This window comes from Physeter macrocephalus, chromosome 16 (genome assembly GCF_002837175.3).
Source record: "Physeter macrocephalus isolate SW-GA chromosome 16, ASM283717v5, whole genome shotgun sequence".
NCBI lineage: Eukaryota > Metazoa > Chordata > Mammalia > Artiodactyla > Physeteridae > Physeter > Physeter macrocephalus.
The window spans coordinates 64,110,274-64,138,136 of NC_041229.1; the positions used below are offsets into that span (position 1 = coordinate 64,110,274).

At 38.8% G+C, this 27,863-nt stretch overlaps 1 protein-coding gene across 1 annotated transcript in view; it reads left to right on the forward strand.

The window, feature by feature from the left end:
• The window catches only part of ZNF143 (zinc finger protein 143), a 59,488-nt gene extending 33,791 nt beyond the window's left edge, over positions 1-25,697 (forward strand). Inside the window, exons 11-16 of the mRNA XM_028501216.2 lie at positions 1,016-1,195; positions 7,516-7,743; positions 10,259-10,407; positions 12,566-12,727; positions 23,945-24,091; positions 24,942-25,697. Coding sequence (XP_028357017.1) covers positions 1,016-1,195; positions 7,516-7,743; positions 10,259-10,407; positions 12,566-12,727; positions 23,945-24,091; positions 24,942-25,025 — 950 coding nt within the window. The 3' untranslated portion in view covers positions 25,026-25,697. The remainder of the gene's footprint in view (positions 1-1,015; positions 1,196-7,515; positions 7,744-10,258; positions 10,408-12,565; positions 12,728-23,944; positions 24,092-24,941) is intronic.
• The last annotated feature ends 2,166 nt before the right edge of the window (positions 25,698-27,863 follow it).

The following is a 27,863-nucleotide window of genomic DNA, read 5'->3' on the forward strand; positions in this document are numbered from 1 at the left end:
TTGCGGAGGACAGGCTCCGGACGCGCAGGCCCAGCGGCCACGGCCCATGGGCCCAGCCGCTCCGCGGCATGTGAGATCCTCCCAGACCGGGGCGCGAACCCGGTTCCCCTGCATCGGCAGGCGGACGCGCAACCGCTGCGCCACCAGGGAAGCCCTCAGCAAGTATTTTTGATTCATATTATGTGTTAGACACTAGATTTTAAAAAGACCAAAAATTCTTTTTCTTCAAGTATTATAGAATAAATAAAGTAGGAGGTAAGCTTTTAGGGGATTCTAGGGTTGTTCTAACTTAATCATTATTGACTCTATTTTTCTTTTGTATTTCTTTAGGATATGTATTTCTTTGTCTTCTTTTCTCAGCTCTTTTTTTTTTTTAAGGGATCACAGGCAGCTTTTAGTGTGCTTGCTGTGACACCTCTTTTTTTTTTTTTAATAACTTTTAAAGATTTATTTATTTATTTATTTATGGCTGTGTTGGGTCTTAGTTTCTGTACGAGGGCTTTCTCTAGCTGTGGCAAGCGGGGGCCACTCTTCATTGCGGTGCGTGGGCCTCTCACTATCGTGGTCTCTCTTGTTGCGGAGCACAGGCTCCAGACGCGCAGGCTCAGTAATTGTGGCTCACGGGCCCAGTTGCTCCGCAGCATGTGGGATCTTCCCCAGACCAGGGCTGGAACCCGTGTCCCCTGCATTGGCAGGCAGATTCTCAACCACTGCGCCACCAGGGAAGCCCTCAGCTCATTTTTTAATATGCCTTTCTGGATGATTCCATTTTGGAAAGTCATGTAATCAGTGATGAGTTTTGAATACTATTCAGGTTTTCCTATGTAAATTTAAGTTTGGAGTAGACGATGCTGTTGACAGAAAAAAAGAGAAAAAAAAAAACTCAAAGGGAAGCTCAATACAAAAAGGCTAGAGAGTTTGAGCATGAATGATCCTAGGCAGAACTGAAGGATAAGACGTTTCAATATTCTTTGTATTTTTGCACCATTTAATGTATTTCCCTTTGTGTTTTCAGGAGAAAGGCCCTTTAAATGTCACTTTGAAGGCTGTGGTCGGTCTTTCACAACATCGAATATCAGAAAAGTGCATATTAGGACACATACAGGAGAAAGACCTTATTACTGCACAGAACCAGGATGTGGGAGGGCATTTGCCAGTGCAACCAATTATAAAAACCATGTGAGGATACACACAGGTAACGGTCTCCAGTTCTTGGTCTTCTGTCTTTCAAGGCTCAGTTGAATTCCTGCCTCTCCTATAAACCATTTATAAGTAATCTCTTCCCTCCTTCCTGCCACTTGGCATGGTAGAAATGGATTATGCAACTTGAAAAAACTTCACCTTAGCATTTTTACATTTATTTATTCAACATTTATTGACCATCTGCTGTGTGTTCCCCTGCCAGGCACCAGAAATACAGAGACAAACAAGATATTGTCCAGGACATTTGATTTAGGGAGGGATAGTAGACATAATTATTGCAGAGTGTCTATGGATATATATATTTTTAACAGCTTTATTGAGATATAACTCACGTACTGTACAATTCATCCATTTAAAGTATATGATTCAGTGTTTTTTATTATATTCACAGGGTTGTACAACCATCACCAAAATCCAATTTTAGAACATTTTCATCTCACCTGAAAGAAACTCCATACTTGTTAGCAGTCTTCTCCCACCCTACCCCCCAGCCATAAGCAATTATGGATCTTCCCATTCTGAATATTTCATATAGATGTACAGTATATGGTGTTTATTGTCTGGTTTCTTTCCCTTAGCATAATAGTACTGAGGCTCAGCCATGTCATATCAGTAGTTCTTTCCTTTTTAATTACTGACTAGTATTCCTTTATATGAATGCATCAAATTTTATTTATCAATTTACCAGTTATTTTCATTTTTTGGCTATTATGAATAATGCTGCTGGAGTATTCATGTACAATTTTTTGTGTGGATGTGTGGTGTTTTTTTTTGGCTGCACCACACAGCTCTTGGGATCTTAGTTCCCTTGCCAGGGATTGAACCTGGGCCCTCGGCAGTGAGAATGCAGGGTCCTAACCACTGGACCGCCAGGGAATTCACTTTTTTTTTTTCTTTTTTTTTTTTTTGATATATGTTTTTATTCCTCTTGGGTATATACCTAGGAGTGGAATTGTTGGATCTTATGATAACTTTGTTTAACATTTTGAGGAACTGCCAAACTGTTTTCCAAAGTGGCTGCATCATTTTACATTCTCACCAGCAATGTATGAGGGTTCCAATTTCTCTACATCCTAGCAAACAGTTGTTGTTATCTCTCTCTTTGATTATAGCCATCATAGTGTGTGTGAAATGGTATCTACCTCATTGTGCTTTTGATTTGTATTTTCCTAGTGTGCTAATGATGTTGAGCATCTTTTTATGTGCTTATTGGCCATTTGTATGTATTTTGGGGGGAAATGTCTATTCAGATTCTTTGCCCATTTTTTAAATTGGGTTGTCTTTTTTTTTGTTGTGTTACAAGAATTCTTTATTATATTCTGCATACAAGTCTCTTGTTAGGTATGTGATTTACAGATATTTTTTGCTGTTATTATGGGGTTTTTTTGTTTTTTCAATTTCTTGATGGTGTCATTTTGCAGCTCAAAAGTTTATTTTATTTTATTTTATTTTTTTTATTTTTTGGTCGCGCTGCATGGTTTGCGGGATTCCTAGTTCCCCAACCAGGGATCATACCCAGCCCCCTGCAGTGAAAGTGCCGAGTCCTAACCACTGGACTGCTGGGGAATTACCCAAAACTTTTTAATTTCTTTTTTAAATTGGAGTATAATTGTTTTACAATGTTGTGTTAGTTTCTGCTGTACAATGAAGTGAATCAGCTATATGTATACCTATATCCCCTCCCTCTTGGACCTCCCTCCCACCCTCCCCCATCCTACCCATCTAGGTCGCCACAGAGCACCGAGCTGAGCTTCCTGTCCTATATAGCATGTTCCCACTAGCTATCTGTTTTACGCATGGTAGTGTATATATATCAATCCTAGTCTCCCAATTTGTCCCACCCTCCCCTTAAAACGTTTTAATTTTGATTCTCCACTTTGTGGTTGTATTTTTTTTTATTTGAAGTATGGTTGATTTATAATATTGTGTTAGTTTCAGATGGTTGTATTTTTGATGTGAATGGAAAGGTGAATGAGAGGGAGATTTTTAATATATTGTTTTTATTACTGATATTAAGAGTAAACTTGTGATAATTCAAAGTGAAAAGACATTTTTGAAGAATGGAACTTTAGTTGTGTAAGTTAGTCTGCATTCTGCAGACCCCTGGATATCTCTGGAAATGTTTTAGGGCATTTACAACAATCCCTTTCCTTTGAAAATGGTACATTAACAAGTTTTGAATACTGCTATGGACAGAGGGGAAGCCTTAAGGGGATTCAAAGAAAATTTGCTTTTTTAGGAAAAAAATCACTCTGTCAATATCATAGCAAGAAGCTAAAGGGAGATGAGACCATAAGCAAGGAGACTGATTAAGGGCCATTCGAATATTTGAAGTGAGTGAGATGGAGAAGGATAAAAATGAAAGACATTGAAGAGGTATCAGCAAAGGACCTGGTGACCAAGTTAGTCATGAGGAAGGATGTGGAGAAGAGAAAATCCTATTGCACTGTTGGTGGGAATGTAAATTGGTACAGCCACTATGGAAAACAGTATGGAGGTTGCTCAAAAAATTAAAAATAGAACTACCATACGATCCAGCAATTCCACTTCTGGGTATTTTAATGAAGAAAACAAAAACACTAATTCAAAAAGGTATATACACCCCTGTGTTCATTGCAGCATTATTTACAGTAGCGAAGATATGGAAGCAACCTAAGTATCCATTGATAGATGAATGGATAAAGATGTGATACACACAGGGACTTCCCTGGTGGTCCAGTGGCTAAGACCCGATGCTCCCAATGCAGGGGGCCCGGGTTCAATCCCTGGTCAGGGAACTAGATCCCACATGCCTCAACTAAGAATTTGCATGCCGCAATTAAAGATCCTGCATGCCACAACTAAAAGATCCCGCATGCTGCAACTAAAGATCCCACATGCTGCAACTAAGACCCGGCGCAGCCAAATAAATAAATATTAAAAAAAAAAAAAAGATGTGATACACATACAATGGAATATTAGTCATAAAAAAGAATGAAATCTTGCCATTTGTGACAACATGGATACCTATAGGGTATAAAGCTAAGTGAAATAAGTCAGACAGAGAAAGACAAATACTATATAATTTCACTTATGTGGAGCTTAAAAATAAAACAGACAGGGCTTCCCTGGAGGCGCAGTGGTTGAGAGTCCGCCTGCCGATGCAGGGGACGTGGGTTCGTGCCCTGGTCCAGGAAGATCCCACATGCCGCGGAGCGGCTGGGCCCGTGAGCCATGGCTGCTGAGCCTGCGCGTCCAGAGCCTGTGCTCCTCAACGCGAGAGGCCACAGCAGTGAGAGGCCCGCGTACCGCAAAAAAATAAATAAATAAATAAAACAGGCAAACAGACACGTGGATAGAGAAAACAAACTTGGTAGTTGCCAGAGGGGAGGGGGTTGGGGGATGAGTGAAATAGGCGAGGGAGATTAAGAGGTACAAACTTCCAGGTATAAAATAAATGAGTCATGGGATATACAGCATAGGGAATATAGTCAATAATATTGTAATAACTTGGTAAATTGATAGATGGTAACTAGACTTATCATGGTGATCATTTTGTAATGTATAAAAATATTGAATCAGTATGCTGTACACCTGAAACTAATGTAATATTGTAAGTCAATTATACTTCAATTTTAAAAAGTATAATTTCAAGACAAAAACACAAAACAATCCCCCTCCCACCAAAAATACAAATTCATTTCCATCTTGACTGTGGTATGGTGTCACGTAGTGGCAGTTTCTGCTCCAGCCTAAATATGAATAGGGCTGGTTCTCTGAGTTGGAATTGCCTGACATTTCCCTGCCTGGCCTTGCCCTTGTCATATCTCCCCCACAACCATTCCCCAAGGTAAAAACTTTAACCTGCCCTGCTTTGAGAATGCAGGCTGGGCAAAGGACGGAAGCCATCTCAATTACTAATGTCTAAGACGTATATTACAGATTACATTAGTGATTTTATTATTTGTGGTTGGTTTTACTGTGTTCAGAACCATGGAAAAAGATGGAGTTAACCCAAGAAAGGTGTAAAATGAGAACAAACTGGGATATGCATATGTATATACACATAAGCACATTTTAGAGATTATATGAGTTCACACCAGTACCTCCAATTCCAGCTCATCTTACAGAGCTCTTTTCTTCCCTCATTCCATATTTGTATGTCCCTTCTTCCATAGTAAGAGCTCTGGCTTCCAACAGCATTGACACATTTATTCATCGCTTAATCCTTTATTACACCTAAAATAGTTTCAGAGTTGTTTTACCCATAGCACTACAATAAACAAGCCTACCAAGAAGAATTGAAGATTTGTTTGCAGTTTTCCCCACTCCAGCCTAGTCCAAGATTGAGAGCATTAGTCAAATACTGTGTGTATGAGTTACTTTAATTAGTTTATTCTCCCCCTGCTACCCCCCACCCTGGCCCTGGCCCCCATACCCCTTCTAAGTAGTTACAAGTATTCATTTAAACTAAGGTTAGGGGGACTTCGCTGGTGGCGCAGTGGTTAAGAATCTACCTGCCAATGCAGGGGACACAGGTTTGAGCCCTGGTCCTGGAAGATGCCACATGCCGCGGAGCAACTAAGCCCCTGCGCCACAACTACTGAGCCTGCGCTCTAGAGCCCGTGCTCCGCAGCAAGAGAAGCCACCGCAATGAGAATCCCGCACACCACAACAAAGAGTAGCCCCCACTCACTGCAGCTAGAGAAAGCCCGAGCGTGCGACGAAGACCCAATGCAGCCAAAAATAAATAAATAACTAAATTTATAAAAGCAAAAAAAACTACAGTTAGGTTAATTTGTTCCAGTTTTCTCTCAGTGTTAGATTCCCCCCACTATATATTAACAGTGTCTAGATATTTTATGATATTAAATAATTATTGTTAATTTTTTTATTTAAAAAAAGCATCCATCTTTTATACAATCTGAAATATTTATAGATGAGATAGAATGCCATCTGGAGCTGTTTCAGAATAATCCAGGGTGGGAAGAGGGGGCAGAAATGTGTGGTGAATAAATGAAACTATATTGGCCATAAATTGATAGTTGAAGCTAGATGATTGGTACCTGGGGGTTTATTGCACTGTTTCTCTATACTTTTGTGTATGTTTGAAATTTTATATAATGAAAAGTTCTAAAAATATATGTACTGCCTACATTGTTCTCAGACTGTTTCATGGAAAAAGAATTACTTTGTATTGAGTTGTTTTTAGTGAATATTTAATAGCTTTTGTTTGGATGCAAGAAGTCAACTGAAGTTAATATAAAATGTGTGTCATTTTAGATTACTGAAGTGTCCAAACTATGTCTCATAGACTTTTTAGAAAATCTTTATTATTTTTATAAAACCCTTAGGGTGGGACTTCCCTGGTGGCGCAGTGGTTAAGACTCTGCGTTCCCAGTGCAGGGAGCCTGGTTTCAATCCCTGGTCAGGGAACTAGATCCCACATGCATGCCACAACTAAGAGTTTGCATGCCACAGCTAAGGAGCCTGCCTGCTGCAACTAAGGGCCCATGTGCCACACCTAAGACCTGGTGCAACCAAATTAAATAAATAAATAAATAAATAAATATTTATATATATATATATATATATATATATATATATATATATATATATATGGACTTCCCTGGTAGTGCAGTGGATAAGACTGCACTCCCAATGCCGGGGGTCTGGGTTCAATCCCTGGTCAAGGAACTAAGTCCCACATGCATGCTGCAACTAAAAGTTCTCATGCCACACAACTAAGGAGCCCGCCTGCTGCAACTAAGGAGCCTTGGAGCCCCAACTAAGGAACCCGCCTTCCACAACTAAGACTCAGTGCAACCAAATAAATAAATAAACATTTTTAGAAAATAAATAAATAAATATATTTAAAAAAAACCCTTAGGGTAAGCTACATTAGTTATACTAATAATTGCATTTATTATTGCCATTATTAGTAAAGTATCACTAATATCTAGATTATCTAGTTACAGGTAACAATAACAGTTTCACCAATTCGTAGAGTTAACTGGGCAATAAACATCTCCATCCTTATTTTTCACATTCCTTGAAATTAAGGGGAAAGTGGTATTCAGGCATGGGATGAGACTCAGGGTGCAGACCACCTTTTGAGCCAAGTTGAAACCATAGTTAAGGAGTCTTTTCTTGTGCACTGCCTCCTAGCAGGATAGAAAGGGATTTGACAGCTATTTATTTTTGCCACTAGAGGTTCCCTCTCTCTGCCCCCTCCCCCACTCCCATCCCCCCACCCCCCCGAAGGTATGGAATGATTATGCCTTCGTAGGTAAAAGTTGATTTTTTTGTACGTGTGTGCTGTTCTTTACTTAGGGGAAAAGCCATATGTTTGTACAGTCCCTGGGTGTGACAAAAGGTTCACAGAATATTCCAGTTTGTACAAACATCATGTTGTTCACACTCACTCCAAACCTTACAACTGTAACCACTGTGGGAAGACATACAAGCAGATCTCCACGCTGGCCATGCACAAACGGACAGCTCACAATGACACTGAGCCCATCGAGGAGGAGCAGGAAGCCTTCTTTGAGCCTCCCCCAGGTAAGGGTTTTTTCCAGTATGTCTATATCTGTGTTTGAAAATCAACAGTTATGAACATAATTTATGACTTAAAGCATTTTCTCAAATCATAAAGTTTTTCACATAGTCACACAAACATATCATTTACAGCTGTGATAATTGCTATCCAAGAAAGGTGCTTAATGCTCTGAGATATAAGAGGGGAAGTTAGTCTAGTCTTGTAGGTCAGAGAAGGCTCCCCTGAGGAAGTGATTTTTGGAGAGATCTACAGGGTGAAAAGGGGTTAACTTGGTGTAGAGTCAGGGATGTGGGGGGTTGGGGGGGGTGGTAAACAGGGAGCAAAGGCAAGAGAACGTTCCAAATAGAGGGATTGGCACAAGCAAAAAGCCCTGAGGTGGGAGAGAGCAAAGTAAATTGGAGAGACTGAAAGAAGCCTGGCCAGCATGGCACTTATGCCTGGGAAGGTGTGGTATGAAATGAGACTTGCACAGCAAGGCAGGGGCAGCCTAGACTATTTGGGTGTATTAAGATGTTGGTCTTAATCATAAGAGCGGTGAAGCACTCCCAGATAACTCTTAGTTGATTCATATGCTATTCAGTAGTGTTGTAGGAGACAAAAACATTCATTTCAATAAGGATAAACTCTTGGAAAAAATATTTTAGAGAATTAGATTATATGATTTCAGTTAAATAAATCAGCATAGTTAAATAGGTAAAATGAAGTAGGTTTTTCTAAAACAAACAAACAAACAAAAAAAAACATATGTTGTCCTGTTTCATTGAGTACCTCCTAAATGGAGTAAATTTGAAAATTAAAACATCTTTACCCATTCTTAACAACTAGTATTGAAGGGTTGAAAAACATTTAGGTAGGAAAAAAATGGTTGGAGAATAAGGAAAAGAACAGATCATTCACTGTCTACTCAAATAATTCCCTGTAGTTCTAATTTGTCTTTTCAGATATCAGTCATGTGATAGTAAGAAAGTAACAATTCCTTCACTCTTTTATTTTTTAATTTTTTAATTTTTGGCCACGCCACGTGGCTTGTGGGATCTTAGTTCCCTGACCAGGGATTGAACCCGGTTCCCTGGTAGTGAAAGCACCTAACCACTGGACCACCAGGGAATTCCCCAAAATTCCTTCACTCTTGAATGCTATACTGTTTTCTAGCCAAAGAGTGTAAGTGTGCATGGTTAGATATTATAACAGCTGCTAAATCGTTGCAATTAGAAAGCAGACTTTCATGATGTCAAACTTAGGTTTAAGACTGTTCCTCTTTTAAGCTTCCTCAGTCTCTTCCTTAAAGGTTGATATTTCAGATTGTCAGAATTTCTTGTGTTCTAGAAGATAATCTATAATAATATACATTTTGTTAAAAAAATTAAAGTAAGATTGTTTTTCCAAGAATAAAGATGGGTTTATGTTCCTTTCCCCCCATATGGTCCCCTAGGTTTTGAACCCATTGGAATAATGGTATAATAATAAATATAATAAATAGCCGTGGAACAGAACAAGAAGAAATGAAGTAATGAGTGTCATAGAGATTACACCATTATGACTATAGCTGTATGAGTGTAGGCATCAACCATAACTTTGAGAAGTACTCATAAATTAGCATGTAAAGTCCTTCTTTGAAGGAAAAAAAAATTTACCCTTTTTCTGGCATCATGAGAGGTGGAAAGCAATAGAAGAGAGGGATCAATAATCTTCCTGGTTGCCAAGTATGGCAGTAATTGACTTTTGAAATTGCTGTTTACTTTCTGGTTCTTTGTGAAACAAAGAAGTGGAGGGGGGCTCCTGTTCTGTTACTTACTAAATGGTTAACCTTAACCCAGATAATATGCCATTACGTTGTCTTTACACAATGATGTCACTGTGTACTGATGACTTATAATCAGTCACTTGTGTTAAAAGAGTAAGTAACTTAGTGTTAGTACGTTGTTTTACATACCATTCTGGTTTTGTGGTTAATGTTTATGAAGGTTGTCTTATCATTTTTAGCAGCTTCTTAAGTGACTGCAAGGACTTAGTGCATACGTGCCATGTTGGAAGGGTTATTGCCAGTTAGTCTCCCTGTACAGTTCCCCCACTCCCCGCCCCAGCACACATGCATGGTATCACATAATTACTCCAAATAAGAGAATAAGCAAGGTCTCTCAAAATTAGAACAGTTACACTTTATGTGGAAAAGTTTGGTTTGTTCTGCTTTGATTTGGTTTGGCTTTGCAAAAGAGGAGGTGGAGAGATTGGCAGGAGGTGCTGGAAGCCATTTTCATGGTTTAGAATTTAGGGACTTCCCTGGTGGTCTACTGGTTAAGACTGCACTTCCAATGCAAGGGCCTCGGGTTCAATCCCTAGTCAGGGAACTAAGATCCCACGTGCCACATGGCCAAAGGAAAAAAAAAAACATGATTTAGAATTTAATACACATGCCATGTAACTTTTGTCACTTTTCTCTGTAATATTTAAAATCTCCTCTGTTTTCTAAACAGCTTGGTTGTTTGATCAAATAAATAACTCATTTGTTTTAAACAGGTCAAAATGAAGATGTTCTTAAAGGGTCCCAGATCACGTATGTTACAGGTGTAGAAGGGGACGATGTTGTGTCTACACAAGTAGCCACAGTAACCCAGTCTGGGTTGAGTCAACAGGTTACACTCATATCCCAGGACGGGACTCAGCATGTAAGTACCCACCAAAAGTCAAACAAGTTAAATAATATTTCTCTGAGCCTGGGCTTGAAAGGCAGGTTGGGTCCCAATGGAGGAAAACCTTGAATTGGGGCACAGAGTTTGGAGTTTAGCTTGTAGGCAGTGCTGGATCTCCTGGAGGCTTTCCAGTAGCCTGTTGAAAGCAACTACATGCAGGGAGATTAGTAAAGAGAGAAGGTTTGTGACTCTGTAGAATTCAAATGGTTTTATGGGTATTGTTCAAATGTGAGGTGATGAAGGTCAGAACCACAGTGAAATAGAGGGCTTGAAAAGTAATAGATCCATGTGTAACCCAATTCAGAGAAGGGATAGGATTGAGAAGTCAGCAGAGTTTTGGCTGAGGTGACGAGGACATCATTAAGAGATCCTGGCAAGTCAGTGATGGGAACATCTGTAAAATTTCCAGATTGTGACTCTCTCCCTACCTGGAATCATGGGAGTTCACTTAACTAGCTTCACAGAATTTAATAGAAGAGGTATCCTGATTTCCCCAGGAAAAGCAATATAATGGCTGTTGTTCAATAGTCAAACTTGTCATTGTTTTCTAGATGCCACTAGCCTAAAATAATACAGACTTGATTACATTTTTAAGCTCTAGCTAAGGTTCTCTTAATAACTGGTGGAAATAGACATATGGGGTTCTTTATCCTTATATCTACCTCTTCCATGGAGAGCTCTCTTCTTACCTGTCTCTCTCAGACCTTTACCTCCCATGATTAATTTGCCCTTTGTGTTGATAACTGTTAATGTGCTGATGTTAGCTAGAAGGCAGAATGTATTCAGGATAGGAAAATATAAAGCACTCGTACCATCCCATTCATCCCTCTTCCCCTTTTGACATCACTAATTCTACACAGTACTCTTTGTCCACTGATTGGCATATAAGATTTAACATATTTACTAACACAATTTTAATTCAGCATCAACCCTAAGCCTTTTTAAAAAATTAGGTCATCACAGATAGGCTCTGTGGAGGTCATTTGATCTAACCTCCTTCCCTCCCTATACTGGAGAAATTCTCTCTACAGCAGCCCCCATATAGATGAGGCAGTTTCTCTCTGAAGAGACAGTCTGTTCCATTGCTGGATAATTTGAGGGTTTATCAGACTGGAACTTACCACTGTGTCATCCACTCATGGCGTTTCTCTGACCATATAGAATGAGTCTAATCCCTCTTCATATGTTTTAAAGCAGCTATTTTCCCCATCCCAATGTTGTATTTTCTCTAGATATAACCTTCCCATTTCCTTTAGGGATTTCTTTTCCATTCCTTTGGTCAATTAAAAAACAAACATTTATTGAACACAATGACAGATATTTTGGTAAAGTTAGTGTGGGGTGTACTGGAAGGGGGTATCGTAGTCTAGTAGGAGAGGGACGTTCCTAAAATGAACAATAATTTCTCATAATGATGGGTATATAATCGACAGGTATGTAAAGTGTTGTGGCAACCTGGAGGAAGGAGTAAATGATGCTTCCTGAAGGAATCTTGGAGGCCCTTGTAGAGAATGGCCATTCAGCTGGATCTTGAAGAATTTTTATGAGTTAGCCAGGCAGAGAGTGAAGGAAAGGGCAAAGTCACAAAAATATAACAGAATATGACATTCCCAGGGATGCAAATGATTTGTTGTGGCTGGAGTGCCACATTTGTGTGCTGGTTTGGAAGTAGTGAAAGATGAGTCTGGAGAAGCTGTTAAGGCCAGATGATGAAAGGTCATGAGTGCCATGTAAGAAGTCTGAACTGTAGTGATGGGGAGTCACTGGGGATTTGAGCAGGGAGCATAATGAAATTTGTTTTTTAGAAAGGTGACAAGGTAGAGGATGATTAGGGAGTGGTTAGACTCGATATTTGGAAAGACAATGTATTGCAGAAAATTAGATGAGAGAAAAATAGGGGTCTAAATTGGCAGTAGAGATGGAGAGGAGTAAATGCATTTAAGGAATATTCAGTTTTTCCAATAAAGATATTTTAAAAAAAAGGAATATGCAGTTTTTCTGATGACCTCTTTCCATTGTAAAATGCTTATTTGCTCCCAGAGTAGACTTATACAAGGGTTGGGCCTAGCCCTTAATAAAGACTGCCAGATAAAACAAGAAACATTGCCTGATTGTAAAATGCATTGTATTGCAGGTCAACATATCTCAAGCTGACATGCAGGCCATTGGCAATACCATCACAATGGTAACACAGGATGGAACGCCCATCACGGTACCGGCTCATGATGCAGTCATCTCCTCAGCAGGAACACACTCTGTTGCTATGGTTACCGCCGAGGGTACAGAAGGGCAGCAGGTAATTGTTTTTTCCTTTTATATCAGTCAATACATATATCAATATCAAAACCATTACATAGATGTACAGTGTGATATAGTGGTTAAGCACACAAACCTCAGATTGAATCCCAGTTTTACAACTTCTTAGCTACATAACCCTCTGAGTCTCAGTTTTTCCTCATCTGTAAAATAGGAGCGATTATTGCATCTACCCCATGAGGTTAATAGAAGGATTAAGCAAGATAATGCATATAAAGTAGTCAGCCCAAGTATATATTAAGTGTTCATTAATGGTTGCTCTTCCTATCATCATCATCATCAGATACTTAGAAAAAAAATTCATTTTCAAAATTTAATTTTTTGAATATGTAATATATTCACATAATTCAAAAATCAAAAAGTATATACAGATATGCAGTGAAGTCTTCTTTCCACCCCTGCCCCCATAGAGATAATCCACTTTTATCAGTTTCTTGCATAATTTTCCCAACAACTCATTAAGCATATACAAACAAATACAAATAAATAGTCATCTTCCCCCCCTTCCCTTTTTATGGTAGTAAATTCTATACTTGTCTTCACCTTTTTTTTTTTTTTAACCTTAATAATACATCTAGAAAATCTTTCTATTTCATTATATGAAGAGTTTCCTCTTTTTTTTTTTTTTTTTTTTCCCTGCCATGCAGCATGGCTTGAGGGATCTTAGTCATCTTAGTTCTCTAACCAGGGATCGAACCTGGGCCCCGACAGAGAAAGCACTGAGTCCTAACCACTGGACTACCAGGGAATTCCCTCCTCATTCTTTTTTTAAGCTATATCATATTCCACTGTATTGGACATGCCATAATTTATTTAAAGTCTTTTGCTGTTTCAAACAACACATAACCTTGTGCACATGTGATTTTGTATGTGTTTGAGTACATCTGCTGCTAGATAAATCCTTAGAGTGGAATTGCTGGGTGAAAAGACATATGCATTGGTAATTGTGATAGATATTCCCAGACTTCCCTTCTAGGGTTATACCCATCTACATTCCTAGCTGCAGCCTTTGAGAGTGCCTCCTCCCCTTCTGATAGTCAACATAGTGGTAAAACCTTTGGATTTTTGCCAATCTAATGTATCTCTTTGTAGTTTAATTTTTCATTTCTTTTAAAATTAATGATATTGGTTAATAACATTTAAAAACTCTTCTTGTGCTCTGCTGAAGGCAGTGTGCGGTTTCACTGCAGCTACCTTACCCTGTTCAGTGAAAAAGTCTGTCAATTAGTAGCTGTCATTCTTCCTAAATTCGGTTATAGATTCAGTACCATCACAATAAAAATTCCAGCAAGCATTTTTGAAGATACAGATAATCTGATTCTAAAATTTACATGAAAATACAAAGGACCTAAAATAGCCAAAACAGTCCTGAAAAAAGGAACAAAAGTGAAGGTTTTCTACACCTTGAAATACAAAACTCAGAATCATAAAGCTTCTAGAAGAAAAGTGAATGTTTTTGCAATCTTAAGGTAAAGATTTCTTGGACAGGATACAATGCACTAGTAATAAAATTTTTTCTGATAAATTGGACTTCTTCAAAATTAATTCTGCTCACCAAAAGACAATGTGTAGTAAAAGATTAGATAAGCCCCAAACTGGGAAAAAGATATTCACACTATATCTGACAGTGGACTTGTGTTGAAAATATATGACAAACTTCTATAAATCAACAATAAAAACGTGAACAACCCATTAAAAATGAGCAAATCATCTGATTGCTTATTTGAACAGACCCCTCACAAAAAAAGGTACATGAAAGGCAATAACACAAAAAAGTGCTCAACATCTTTAATCATCAAAGAAATGCAAGTTAAAATCACAAAGAGATACCATTTCAGACACAGGGAAATGGCTAAAATAAAAAAGACGAACAAAACCAAATGTTGGCAAAGAAATGAAGCAACTAGGACATTCAGCACACTAGTGAGAGTATAAAATGTTACAACCATTTTGAAGAACTGTTTGGCAGTTTCTTATGAAGTCGAACATACCTCTACTCTATGACTCAGCAATTCCATCTAGAATATATACCATATGATTCCCCTTATACGAAATCCAAGAACAGACAAGACGATCCATGGTGATAGAAATCAGAAAGTGCTGCTTGGCTGGGGAGGAAGTTGATGGAATGAAATATGAAGGAACTGTTCTACATCTTGTTTTAAGTGGTGGTTTCACAGTTGTATCTAACTGTCAAAACTCAACAGAACACCTAAGATCCATGCATTTTTTTTTTTCTTTTTTTTTTGTGGTATGCGGGCCTCCCTCTGTTGTGACCTCTCCCGTTGCGGAGCACAGGCTCCGGACGCGCAGGCTCAGCGGCCATGGCTCACGGGCCCAGCCGCTCCGCGGCATGCGGGATCCTCCCAGACCGGTGCGCGAACCCGGTTCCCCTGCATCGGCAGGCGGACGCGCAACCACTGCGCCACCAGGGAAGCCCCCCATGCATTTTTGTTGTTTCTAATTTTACCTTATGCCAAAACAAACAAAAAATGCAACCACTAGCTTTCAGGCTGTCTTATGGAATGGTCCCACCTAATCAGTTTGCAGTCATTTCCGTGGCTCTAGGATTCCTGGATAGGTTTATAGCCCAGCTTGGGTAAATACACCTTGTACAGTTGCAGGTCTGGAAAGATAGTGACTCTAAAGCATACATTCTTATGTAGCTTATCTGTAGCCTGTGAGCTAGAAAAGTTCTCAAGAGAGAAGGCTTTGAGGGCTAGAATGAAGCCGGGCAGCTTCCAGCGACTAGGGATATCACAACAGGGATGGGGTTTCACTTGAGCACCTGCTGCTGCTACCACTCCTTCTGCTGTTAACTACATGTAGGCCATCGGGCAAACGTTGGCTATCCACTGGGGTGTTTGGACCCCACCTGTGAATTATCTGTAACACTTAAATTGGTTGTAACCATTTCTTTACATGCATGGGAAGAAAGTAGTCAGTCCTTCCCTAAGTCTTTTTTTTTTCTTTTTTTGGTCATTAAGGTAATTGCATTTCTGAGACTCATTTTTCCAGGTGCCTTTGGAAGCCTAGTTAGCAGGTATAGACTAAAGAATCAGTGCTTTACATCTATTTTAGTTAGTTAATTTCAGATTACAAAAGTAATACATATTCCCAATGGAATAAAATAGAGAATCTGGAAATAAACCCTCACATATATAGTCAACTAAATTTTGACAGTCAGAATTTGATCATTCAGTGGGAAAGGGCTTTTCATTTGTCTTTTCAACAAATGGTGCTGGGAAACCTGTATATCCACATGTGAAAAAATGAAGTTGGACCCTTATCTTATACCATATATAAAAATTAGCTCAAGATGGATTAAAGACCTAAACTTAAGAGCTAAAACTATGAAACTCTTAGAATAAAACAAAGGTGAAAATCTTCATGATCTTTTTTCTTATGTATGACAACAAATGCACAGGCAATGAAAGAAAAAATAAATTGGATTAGGAGATTATTTCTTACATGTGACACCAAAATGATAAGTGATGAAAGAAAAAAATTAATTGAACTTCTTCAAAATTAAAAACACTTGGAAGTTCCCTGGTGGCCTAGTGGTTAGGATTCCAGGCTTTCACTGCCGTCGCCCGGGTTCAATCCACGGTCGGGGAACTGAAATCCCACAAGCCACGAGGAACGGCTAAAAAAAAAAAATTAAAAACACTTGTGCATCAAAAGCCACTACCAAGAAAGTGAAAAGACAATCTACAGAATGAGGGAAAATATTTGCAAATCATATATCTAATAAGGGATTAATATCTAGAATATATATATATATATATTTTTTTTTTTTTTTTTTAGGATTTTTTTTGATGTGGACCATTTTTAAAGTCTTTATTAAACTTGTTACAATATTGCTTCTGTTTTCTGTTTTGGTTTTTTGGCCGAGAGGACTGTGGGCTCTTAGCTCCCCGACCAGGGATCGAACCCTCACCCCCTGCATTGGAAGGCGAAGTCTTAACCACTGGACTGCCAGGGAAGTCCCTAGAATATATTTTAAAATAATAAAATAAAATAAAAATAATATTATGAGGGGAAAAATATCTAGACTCTATAAAGAATTCTTATAACTCAACAAGAAAAAAGCAAGCAAACGAATTTTAAAATGAGTGAAGGGGACTTCCCTGGTGGCACAGTGGTTAAGAATCTGCCTGCCAATGCAGGGGACACGGCTTCCTTCCCTGGTCCGGGAATATCCCACATGCCACGGAGCAACTAAGCCCGTGCACCACAGCTACTGAGCCTGTGCTCTAGAGCCCGCGAGCCACAACTACTGAGGCCCGCACGCCTACAGCCCGTGCTCCACAACAAGAGAAGCCACCACAATGAGAAGCCCGCACACTGCAACAAAGAGTAGCCCCTGCTTGCCGCAACTAGAGAAAGTCCATGCGCAGCAACAAAGACCCAACGTGGCCAAAAATAAATAAATTAAAAAAATAAAAATGAGTGAAGGACTTGAATAGACATTTCTCCAAGAAGATTTACAGATGGTCAATTAGCACATGAAAAGATATTCAACATCATTATCATTAGGGAAATACAAATAAAAAACAATGAGATCCCACTTCACCTACATTAGGATGACTGTTATCCAAAAAAACAGAAAATAACAAGTTTTGGGGATGATGTGGAGAAATTGGAACTCTTGTGCATTGCTCATGGGAATGTGAAATGGTGCAGCTGCTGTGGAAAACAGTGTGGCAGTTCCTTAAAAAGTTGAACATAGAATTACATATGATCCAGTATTTCCACTTAAAGGTATCTACCGAAAAGAATTTGAAAATAGAGACTCAAACTAAAAATCAGCTATTTACCTTGATGTTAAAATAACCAGTCTCAACATTTAAGACTATTTACTTCATCTTTTTTTCTGTGTGTATGCGTATGTGAACAAAGTTAGGATTATAATACAATTTTGTATGCTTGTCATCCACTTAACACTACATCCTGAGTACTTTCTCATATCAATTAAATGTTCTTTTCTAAAATATTTTATTTATTTATTCATTTATTTGGTTGTACCGGGTCTTAGTTGCGGCAGGTGGGCTCCTTAGTTGCGGCTCGCCTTTTCCTTAGTTGCGGCTCACAGGCTTCTTAGTTGCGGCATGCATGTGGGATCTAGTTCCCTGACCAGGGGTTGAACCCGGGCCCCCTGCATTGGGAGCTTGGAGTCTTAACCACTGTGACACCAGGGAAGTCCCTAAACGTTCTTTTAAAAGGACTTTTAATATTTACAAAATAATCCATAAAATGGATATACATAACATTAACTCATTCCACATTCATAAATTGTTGTGCAAGCCTCTTGATTATTTTCATAGGAAACAAATTCTAGACATGGAATTATTAGATTAATGGTATGAACTATTTTAAGCTTCTTGCTACATATTGCCAAATTATTTTCTGGAAAGTTTTAGCAATCATGCCATGGATCTAAAAGTGTTCTTGTTTTCACTGTATTCTCACTAGCATTAGGATTTTTTTTTATATTTGCATAATTCACAAGCCAAGGATAAATTATATTTTTACTTTCATTTGTTTGGTGAAGTTGAACATGTTTTTCATATTAGCCTGCAATCTGTTTTTTCTTCATTGAGGTAAAATTTACATACAGTGAAATGCACAGGTTTTTTGTTTGTTTGTTTTTTGTTTTTCTTTGGCCACAGCATGCTGTTTGTGGGATCTTAGTTCCCCAACCAAGGATTAAATCTGGGCCCCTGGCAGTGGAAGCACAGAGTCCTAACCACTGGACTGCCAGGGAATTCCCTGCACAGATCTTAAGTTTACAGTTCAGTGAGTTATTAAACATACACACCCATCCCATCCCAAACAAGATCTAGAACATTTCTATCACCCCAGAAAGTTCTCTTGAGACCCCTTCCAGCCAGTCTCCACCTAGTTATTCTGATTGTATTATTTTGTTTGTTCTTAAACTTTGCATAGTGGAGCCAGAGTATGAACTCTTCTGTTTTGGGGTTTTTTCTTTTAACATAATATTTTGGAGATTTTTTCATGTTCTTGTTTATAACATCATTTCATTGTTTTTTATTGCTGAGCAGTATTCTGTGGTAGGAATATATCACAATTTGTTGATAGATTCTCCCTTTGAACATTTGGGATGCTTCCAATCTTTGATTATTGTGAATAAGGTGGTGGTGAAAATTCTAGTACAAGTATATTTGTAGACATATGGTCTCATTCTCTTAGATAAATACCTGTTAGTGGACTTGCTGGGCCATGGGGTAGAGGTATATTTAACTCTATATGAAAGTGCCAAACAGTCCTCCAAAGTGGTTTGACCATCATACACTCCCACTAGCAATGTATAAGACTTCTGTTTGTTTCACAGCATCAACATTTTGTGTTGTTACTTTAAAAAATTTTAGCCATTCTAGTGGATGTGAAATGATATATCATTGTGGTTTTAATTTGCATGTAGGTTGCTTAATTTCTTAATATCTGGTACTTCTCTAGATATCTGTTGTTCTTTTTTTTTTTTTTTAATAAGGAAATGTGTTGGGTTTTTTTAAAATAAATTTATTTTATTATTTATTTTTGGCTGCATTGGGTCTTTGTTGCTGTACACAGGCTCTTTAGTTGTGGCGAGCGGGGGCTACTCTTCCTTGGGGTGCACGGGCTTCTCATTGTGGTGGCTTCTCATTCTCCCTTTGAACATTTGGGATGCTTCCAATCTTTGATTATTGTGAATAAGGTGGTGGTGAAAATTCTAGTACAAGTATATTTGTAGACATATGGTCTCATTCTCTTAGATAAATACCTGTTAGTGGACTTGCTGGGCCATGGGGTAGAGGTATATTTAACTCTATATGAAAGTGCCAAACAGTCCTCCAAAGTGGTTTGACCATCATACACTCCCACTAGCAATGTATAAGACTTCTGTTTGTTTCACAGCATCAACATTTTGTGTTGTTACTTTAAAAAATTTTAGCCATTCTAGTGGATGTGAAATGATATATCATTGTGGTTTTAATTTGCATGTAGGTTGCTTAATTTCTTAATATCTGGTACTTCTCTAGATATCTGTTGTTCTTTTTTTTTTTTTTTAATAAGGAAATGTGTTGGGTTTTTTTAAAATAAATTTATTTTATTATTTATTTTTGGCTGCATTGGGTCTTTGTTGCTGTACACAGGCTCTTTAGTTGTGGCGAGCGGGGGCTACTCTTCCTTGGGGTGCACGGGCTTCTCATTGTGGTGGCTTCTCTTGTTGCAGAGCACAGGCTCTAGGCACGCAGGCTTCAGCAGTTGTGGCAAGCAGGCTTCAGTAGTTGTGGCACACAGGCTTCGTAGTTGTGGCTAGCGGGCTTAGTTGCACCACAGCACGTGGGATCTTCCCGGATCAGGGCTCAAACCCGTGTCCCCTGCTTTGGCAGGCGGATTCCTAACCACTGTGCCACCAGGGAAGTCCAAGATACGTGTTGTTCTTGATTTTTAATTTAAATCTGTTACGGTCAGAGAACATATTCTGTAAGATTCATTATTTTGAAATTTGCGACTTGTTTTCCATGTGTCTTTCATTGATTTCCCATTGTATTCCATATGTATTTGAAAAGAATGTGTGTTCTGCACTTGTTGGGTGTAGCATACTACACATTAGGTTAAGGTGGTTGATAGTGTTGTTCAAATATTCTATAACCTTATTAATCATTTCTATATTTGTTCTACTAGTTACTAAGAAAAAGGAATTAATATCTCCAACTGTGATTGTGGATTTGTATTTCTCCCTTTTAGTTGTTAGGGGTTTTTTTACTTCCAGTATTTTAAATCTCTGTTATTAGGTGCATACATATTTCATTTTAATTCCTCAAATAACTAACTAATTATACCCTTCTGTGTTACTTTTTTGTGGTTGCTCCAGGGATTAAAATGTGCATCCTTAAGGTATTGACGTCTACTTAGACTTAACACTGTACTACTTTACATAAAATCTAAGAACCTTGCAACAGTATATTTTCATTCATGCCCCTACTCTTTGTGCTGCTGTGATATATTTTACATTTACATGTTATAACCCCAGCAATGCAACGTTATATTTTAGCATTAAACAGTTAATCTTTTAAGTAAGTTATAGGGTGACAGGAAACATAATATTTTATACTTACCCACTAATTTATCATTTCCAGTGCCTTTTATTCCTTTCTGTAGATTTGAGTTTCCATATGGAATCATCCCTTTGGCCTGAAGGATATGCTTCAGCATTATTTGTAGTGCAGATCTACAGTGACAAATTCTGTTTTTGTTTATTTGAAAATATATTTATTTCACCCTTCTTTTTGAAACATTTTTGTTTTGAAGGATATTTTTGCTAGATATGGAATTTTTGGTTGGCAGTTAATTTTTTTCTTTCAGCACTTTAAATTGTCTCTGTCCTTCATTGTTTCTGATGAGAAATCAGCCATCTTCATATCATTGTTCCCCTGTATATAATATATCAGTTTTCCTCTGGCTATTTTCTAGATTTTTTTAGCAATGTGATTATGGTGTGATCTTCTTTGTATTTATCTACTAGGTTTCTTATATATAATTATAAGACAATATATATAATATTATAAAACATTATATAATAATTTTGGGGAGGTATTTGTTTTTTACCAGATTTAGGAAAAGTCTGGCCATAATTTCATCAAAAGTTTTTATTCTGCCTCATTCTGTTTCTCTTTTCCTTCTGGGTCTCTAATTATATGTATATTAACTTGGTATTGTCCCACAAGTTGCTGGGGAGCCATTCTTTTTTTTTTTTTTATCTTTTTTCTTGGTTCTTCAGATGGATAATTCCTATTGATCTTAGAGTTCACTGACCTTTTCTTTTGACATCATCATCTTCTGTTAGGCCCATTCAGATAACTTTAGATATTCTCATTTTTGATTGTAGAATTTACTTTTTTTTAATAGTTTTCATTTATTTACTGAGATTTCCTCTTCGTGTGCATTCCATAAGCCTTTTAACATATTTATAATAACTGTGTTAAAGTCCCTGTTTGCTAATTCTAACGTTTTGGTCATCTCATGGTCCGTTTCTACTGACTTCATTTTCTCTTGACTCTGGGTTACATTTTCCTGTTCTTATGTGTTGTAATTTTTTAATTGTATTCTGGACATTATGGATGATACATTATAGAGATTCTTAATTTTGTTATCTTTCTCTGAAGAATGTTGATTTTGCTTTGTCAGTTAGTTAAGTTACTTGTAGAGGCTGGGTTTTATACTTTATTAAAGTAGTTCTGTTTTAGTTTTGCCATTTAGTCTCAGGGTGAAGTTCTGGAATACAATCTTTACTCCTGAGGTGTGGCTCTTAGGGTTTCAATGGAAAGCCTGAGGTATTTTCCAAACCCCTCTAACTTGGTGGGATTGAAATTCTAAATCCTGTCTGTCCTGTGGTATCGCTGAAATCTCTTCTCAGCTTTTCAGCCTTCTAGCTGCTGCTTTCTACCAGATTTATTGGAACCTCCCCAACACGTTTGCAGTTCTGAGGTCTTAAAGAATTGAGGGGAGTTTATACACAGGTTTGGGAGCCCCCCTCCCTCTGGTTTTCTCCTTTCTAGGATATCCCTCTCAATACATAGCCATTCTGGCAGCCATAGACTCCAGTATCTGATAGCTTAAGTTGCCCTGTGCTGCTCAGACTGGTGAGTGCCCTCAGTGGAAAAGCTATTTAAACATAGATGTGACCCAGTGTGGTTCCCTTGTTTTGAGAATCCCCTCCATTTCCTGCCTGCTTTTCATCATTCACCACTGCCTTCAAATGGTTGCTTTTTCATATTTTTTTCCACACTTTATGATTGTTATCTGCAGGAAGGGTTAGTCCAATATAAGTTACTCCCCCACTGCCATACTGAAATCTGTTGCTGGACTATCGAACATTACTGGAATTGATCCAAGCTAAATATCTATTAGCTCTAAAATCTAGCATTTTTAATGGATTAATGGCCAAGCAAAATAGTAGTTTCAGTTTTTAACTTATTCTTTCTCTGAGTTTGGCTGGACAAAATTCTTAAATATCATATAACAGAAGTAATTGATGCCATTTTCTTCATTATCCACATAGCAAAAGCTATATTTGTGGTTTAAGAGCCACAAAAGCACTTTTAACCACTTTGACCAGATGCTTCAGGAACAAGATGGAAAGATTCCATGGAATCTAAAAGAGGAAGTGAGTATAACAAGATGTGTTGCTTGGAATTCCCTGGCAGTCCAGTGGTTAGGACTCTGCGCTTCCACTGCAGGGGTCATGGGTTCGATCCCTGGTCAGAACTAAGATCCCTCAGGCCATGGTGAGGCCGCCCCCCCAAAAAAAAAGATAGTTGCTATTTTGTCAGTAATGGTACTGGTACTTTGTTTTCCTAGTTAATGGAAATCTTTTTGTTGTTGTTTTTTTTTGGCAGCACCATGCAGCTTGCTGGGATCTTAGTTCCCTGACCAGGGATCGAACCTGGGCCCTTGGCAGTGAAAGCACTGAGTCCTAACCACTGGACCGCCAGGGAATTCCCAATGGAAATCTAATTTTATTTTTATTTTTTATTCTTTTGTCTTATTTTTTATTTTTAAAAATTTTAATTGTTTTTTATTATTTTATTTTTTAATTTTTTATGGAAATCTAATTTTAAATGCAACAGATAAACAGGAGAAAATAGTATATCTACCAATGATCCAAACTCGGGAATAAATAGACATTTGAGGTGTGAATTAGTCCACGTGTGTAACTTCCCAGGCAGCTGCTTAGGGATAATAGAATCTAGGCACAGTCATGTCTCTCCTGGTTAATGGAGCCTGACATAGCGAATCCACTTTTTCAGTGTCCTCTACCCTGTTTTGCCATTGGCTCACTTCAGAACCTTAGATGCGTCCCTTCTGTCTGAGCCTCAACTTGCTCAAATAAAAAAGAGGAGTCCATGGGAATTCCCTGGTGGTCCAGTGGTTAGGACTGCTGCTTCTCACTGCCAAGGGCCTGAGTTCAATCCCCAGTCGGGGAACTAAAATCCCACAAGCTGCGTGGCACAGCCAAAAATAAAGAGTCCAGAATAGACAATATGTAAGGTCTTTTCCAGCTTTAGGCTTCTACAAGTGTATGGTCAGAAGGGAGGTTTTTCCTTTTGAATTTGAAGACCGTCCCTTGTGTTAAATGGATTTTAACCTATTTAAATCATAGTTTTAATTTTTCTGTGTATTTTTTAAGGTTGCAATTGTGGCTCAGGACTTGGCAGCATTCCATACTGCATCATCAGAAATGGGGCACCAACAGCATAGCCATCACTTAGTAACCACAGAAACCAGACCTTTGACCTTAGTGGCAACATCCAACGGCACCCAGATTGCAGTTCAGGTGGGTACAATGGCAACTGTCCTCCATTGACAGCAGTGCTGCTCAGCTCTCAACCTTGTACACTCTGCTTTATGCGTAACCTTCACAGAGGCAGGGTACAGAATCATCTGTATTACTTAGCCACATTAAGGAAATTGCTGTGTTTGAAGTAGACTCAAAGAGACTAAAACTTTGTTTTCTACCATCCTTGTATATTCTAGGGGAATTTATAACAAGAAAAATAAAGCTCCTGGTATATATATATACCTGTGTGTACCTGGCCAGCCATCTTTACTCTCAGAATAAAAGTCTAATTAGGCAGGATTCTATAAAGCACTTAAGAGTTATTTTTTGGAAATGAACCTCCTGTAAACATAGACCCCAAGTTAGTCCTCTGAGAATCACTGCACAGCTGTATTTTATGGTGGGGAATGTCAGAAGACTGTGAAGAACACATTCTCTGGGAAGTCACTGCATTCAGGCAGAGAATCTAGAATGCTAGGTGTAGATTACCTTTCCTTGGGAAGATTTTTTTTTAATGTATTTACTTGGAAAAGGGTTAGAACATACTCAGGAAATTGCCAGCTATTGGTTTTAATTTAGTTTATGGGCATAAAAGCTAAAGGCTCAGGAAGCTCTCTATCTCCACTGGAAAAGATGAGCATCTTTTTGTTCCTTGCATATGTGAAGGTTTATCAAAATCCTAAATAAAGAAACTGCATCCCCAGCAGGAATTTGTTTTTATGTTTTGTGGATCAGCGGTAGTACCTTAACAAGCCCAGGTGTCAGAGTTAACGAGAGAAATTTTACCTCTGGTATGTTATATTTCTTTGGCATCTTGACTGTGGTTTTGTGTATGTTCCTGTTTCAGCTTGGAGAACAGCCATCTCTGGAAGAAGCCATCAGAATAGCATCCAGGATCCAACAAGGAGAAACGCCAGGGTTGGATGATTAATCCTCAGAACAATGGAGCAATAAAGCAAGAGGAGCCTTTCATCTTCAGGCAGCAGAGATCCATGAAGCCCGGGCCCAGGAAAATTAGAAATTTTCCATTCCTGAAACACTGTACACATTTTTATGCAAGAGTGGAGAACATTTTATTCTTGACACTTTTGTGTATATAACCCTTGGAAAAGATTTCCCAAACTGATTTATTGTGTACAAGGAAGTATGAAATTAGGGCAATACAGTAAATTTTTATGTTACTCTTTTATCAGATTGCAAAATCCTAGAGTCTACATGCAAGACCAGTGAAGTCTTATGGAGTCTTATGATGGATTTTTAACTTACTGTGAAAAATTAAAGGCTGTATCTAAAATGTCAAAGGTTTTATACATCAAACAATCATAATTCCAAAAGCCATCATGGATAATAAAGGATGTAAAGCCTTCACATATTTCCCTCAGCTAGTAGAGTGTCTGCAGTTTTTGTTCTACTGTATACTTGTCCATTTTTATTTGTATCTCACGGTTTGAAGACTATTCATTATAGTTTTCCATCCCTGTTAAATACCAGCTCTTCAAGCTGAAGTGCTAATTGTATTAGCATTACATTGGATTATGTATAAAATTACAAAGTTTGGTTATTTAAAATTAAAAAGTTAAATCCAGTACTTTGGTTTTGTTAAAGATTTTCCTTAGCGTTCAGTTTCTTGTTACTGTTTTTTTTAAAATAATGAACTATCAAAGTTTGACCACAGGCTGGAGCCCGGGATAATAGTGCTGTAATTGGAAATGGCTTTACTCTGAAAATTAGGTTAGTGGGTTGGTGTAAATTATTTATTTTTGCTTATGTACTTTTGTTTTAAAGCTTATTTACCCTAAAGTTTATTATTAATTTTGAATACAGCAATTTTTTAAATGTTACCTTTATATTTGTTTCATTAAATTGGTATGGAGTTGGGGGGAAGTGTTGTAGAAAATATCATGAACATAATAAAATACAACACATATATTGAGAGTATATTGTGTATCAAGCACAAAATAAGTACTTTTCCATACATTTTTATCTACTCATAACAGTTTTGTGAGATATGTGGGATTTACTACTCCTGTTTGTACATAAGGAAGCTGAAGGTCCAAAGAGGTTAAGTGTCTACCCAGGCCTTACAGCTGTGGTGAGGCAGGGCAAAGACTTAAGAACCCAGACTTTCTGACTCCCAAGTCCAGGATGTTTTTTCACCACACCACAACTGCCTTCGCAGATGATAACCTGTGGCAGAGATTATCAAGATGAGCTTTGGTGATCTCGATTGCCCAATGACCTGAGCACCTGAAAAACCACCTCTAATGTTGGAAAATCAGCGTAGGGTCTACCAAGGTCCAAAAAAAGGGGAGGGGAGGGTGTGTGAGGGTTGTCCTGCAACAATCACTTCTTTGCTGTTGTTCACCATGCTTTGTTTGCCAGGGAGCTGAAACGTGGCTGTTTTTCATTTCAAGCCTTACAGTAAAAAGGAAAAAATGTTGTGCTGTTTTATTTAATATAAATGTTATCTTTGATCAGGTTCTTTGAAGTCTTGCTAAAAAGGGTCATGATTTAGTCATTTGAAATGGGAAACCCTTCAGGGTTGGGCGGGGGGATTGGCTGCTTTCCCTTCAAAGCTCTTCATAGATAGATAACATTAGAAAAGGTCTCAGTCACCCACAGTCTCAGTCTCCATTCTTGACAAGAGACATTTAAACACACACGTAACTCCCAGCTGAGGCTCAGAAAGAGGCCAGCATGGGGGGATAGAGGAAGAACAGAATCTCAGACTCATGGGGTTGTTCTCCCGCCTCCTGGTCCCAGGTCTGGCTGCTGACAGGGAGCTCCTCAGCTGGGCCCAGCTGGGTCTGCTGTGCTTCCCAGAACCAAAACCCAAGCTCAGCCTCCTTAGGCTTTGCCTTCCACCTGCCTTCGTTCAGGTTCCAGGGTGTTTCTCCCTCGCCCCAGCTCCTTTGCCAGCTGGATTGGGCAGTGCAGAGCTGGACGCGGCTGGTGGGCCTGATTATACCTCAGCTCAAAAGAAAATGCCTTCCTACTGGCACCAGAGAAAAGGGCAGAGGGGTGCTGCTGGTATGTCCCCTATCTGCCTTCCTGTGAAGGGACCTCAGGAGCATAGGAAGGTGGCATGTTGCCCCAAGGGAAGACTCCAGCTGATGTACTGAGAGTTATTAGTAAAGCTGGTGTGGGCTTTCTTAGTGCAGGGTGCAGAAAGGAGCCCTGTGAAGTTGTAGAGTCCCCCAAGACCCTTGATGAAAGCAGAGTACACTATTTTTTTTTTTTTTTATGGCCTCTCCACGTCTTGCAGGATCTTAGTTCCCCGACCAGGGATTGAACTTGGGGCCACGGCAGAGAAAGCCCCGAGTCCTAAACCACTGGACTGCCAGGGAATTCCCCCAGAGTACATTCTAGCAGATGGAGCTCGTTGAAGCATAACTCTGCAATATGATCCAGGCGATGCTCAAGGCAAACATTTCAGTCTGAGAAAAACACCTCCACTCTATCCCAGACACAAATTGAGGCCACTACAAAGAGAAAGTACATTGGCTACAGTCCGCACTCATAAGAATTTAGGAAATAAAGAGAAGGATTTGGCTTCCTTAATCCTCTACAGGTGGCAGCTCTCCAGAGGGCCACACTGCTCTGTGGGCCCCCCACTTCACCCCCAGGCCATTAGGGGCAAACTAACCTTGGACAGTCTTACGTGCCGCCTTTCTGTGTGGCAGCCCTGGGACTAAGTAACTCGGGAAGCCATGCAGTCAGCACTGAAACGGGCTGGATTACATGTCTCATCCCAAGGAATTTACATTTC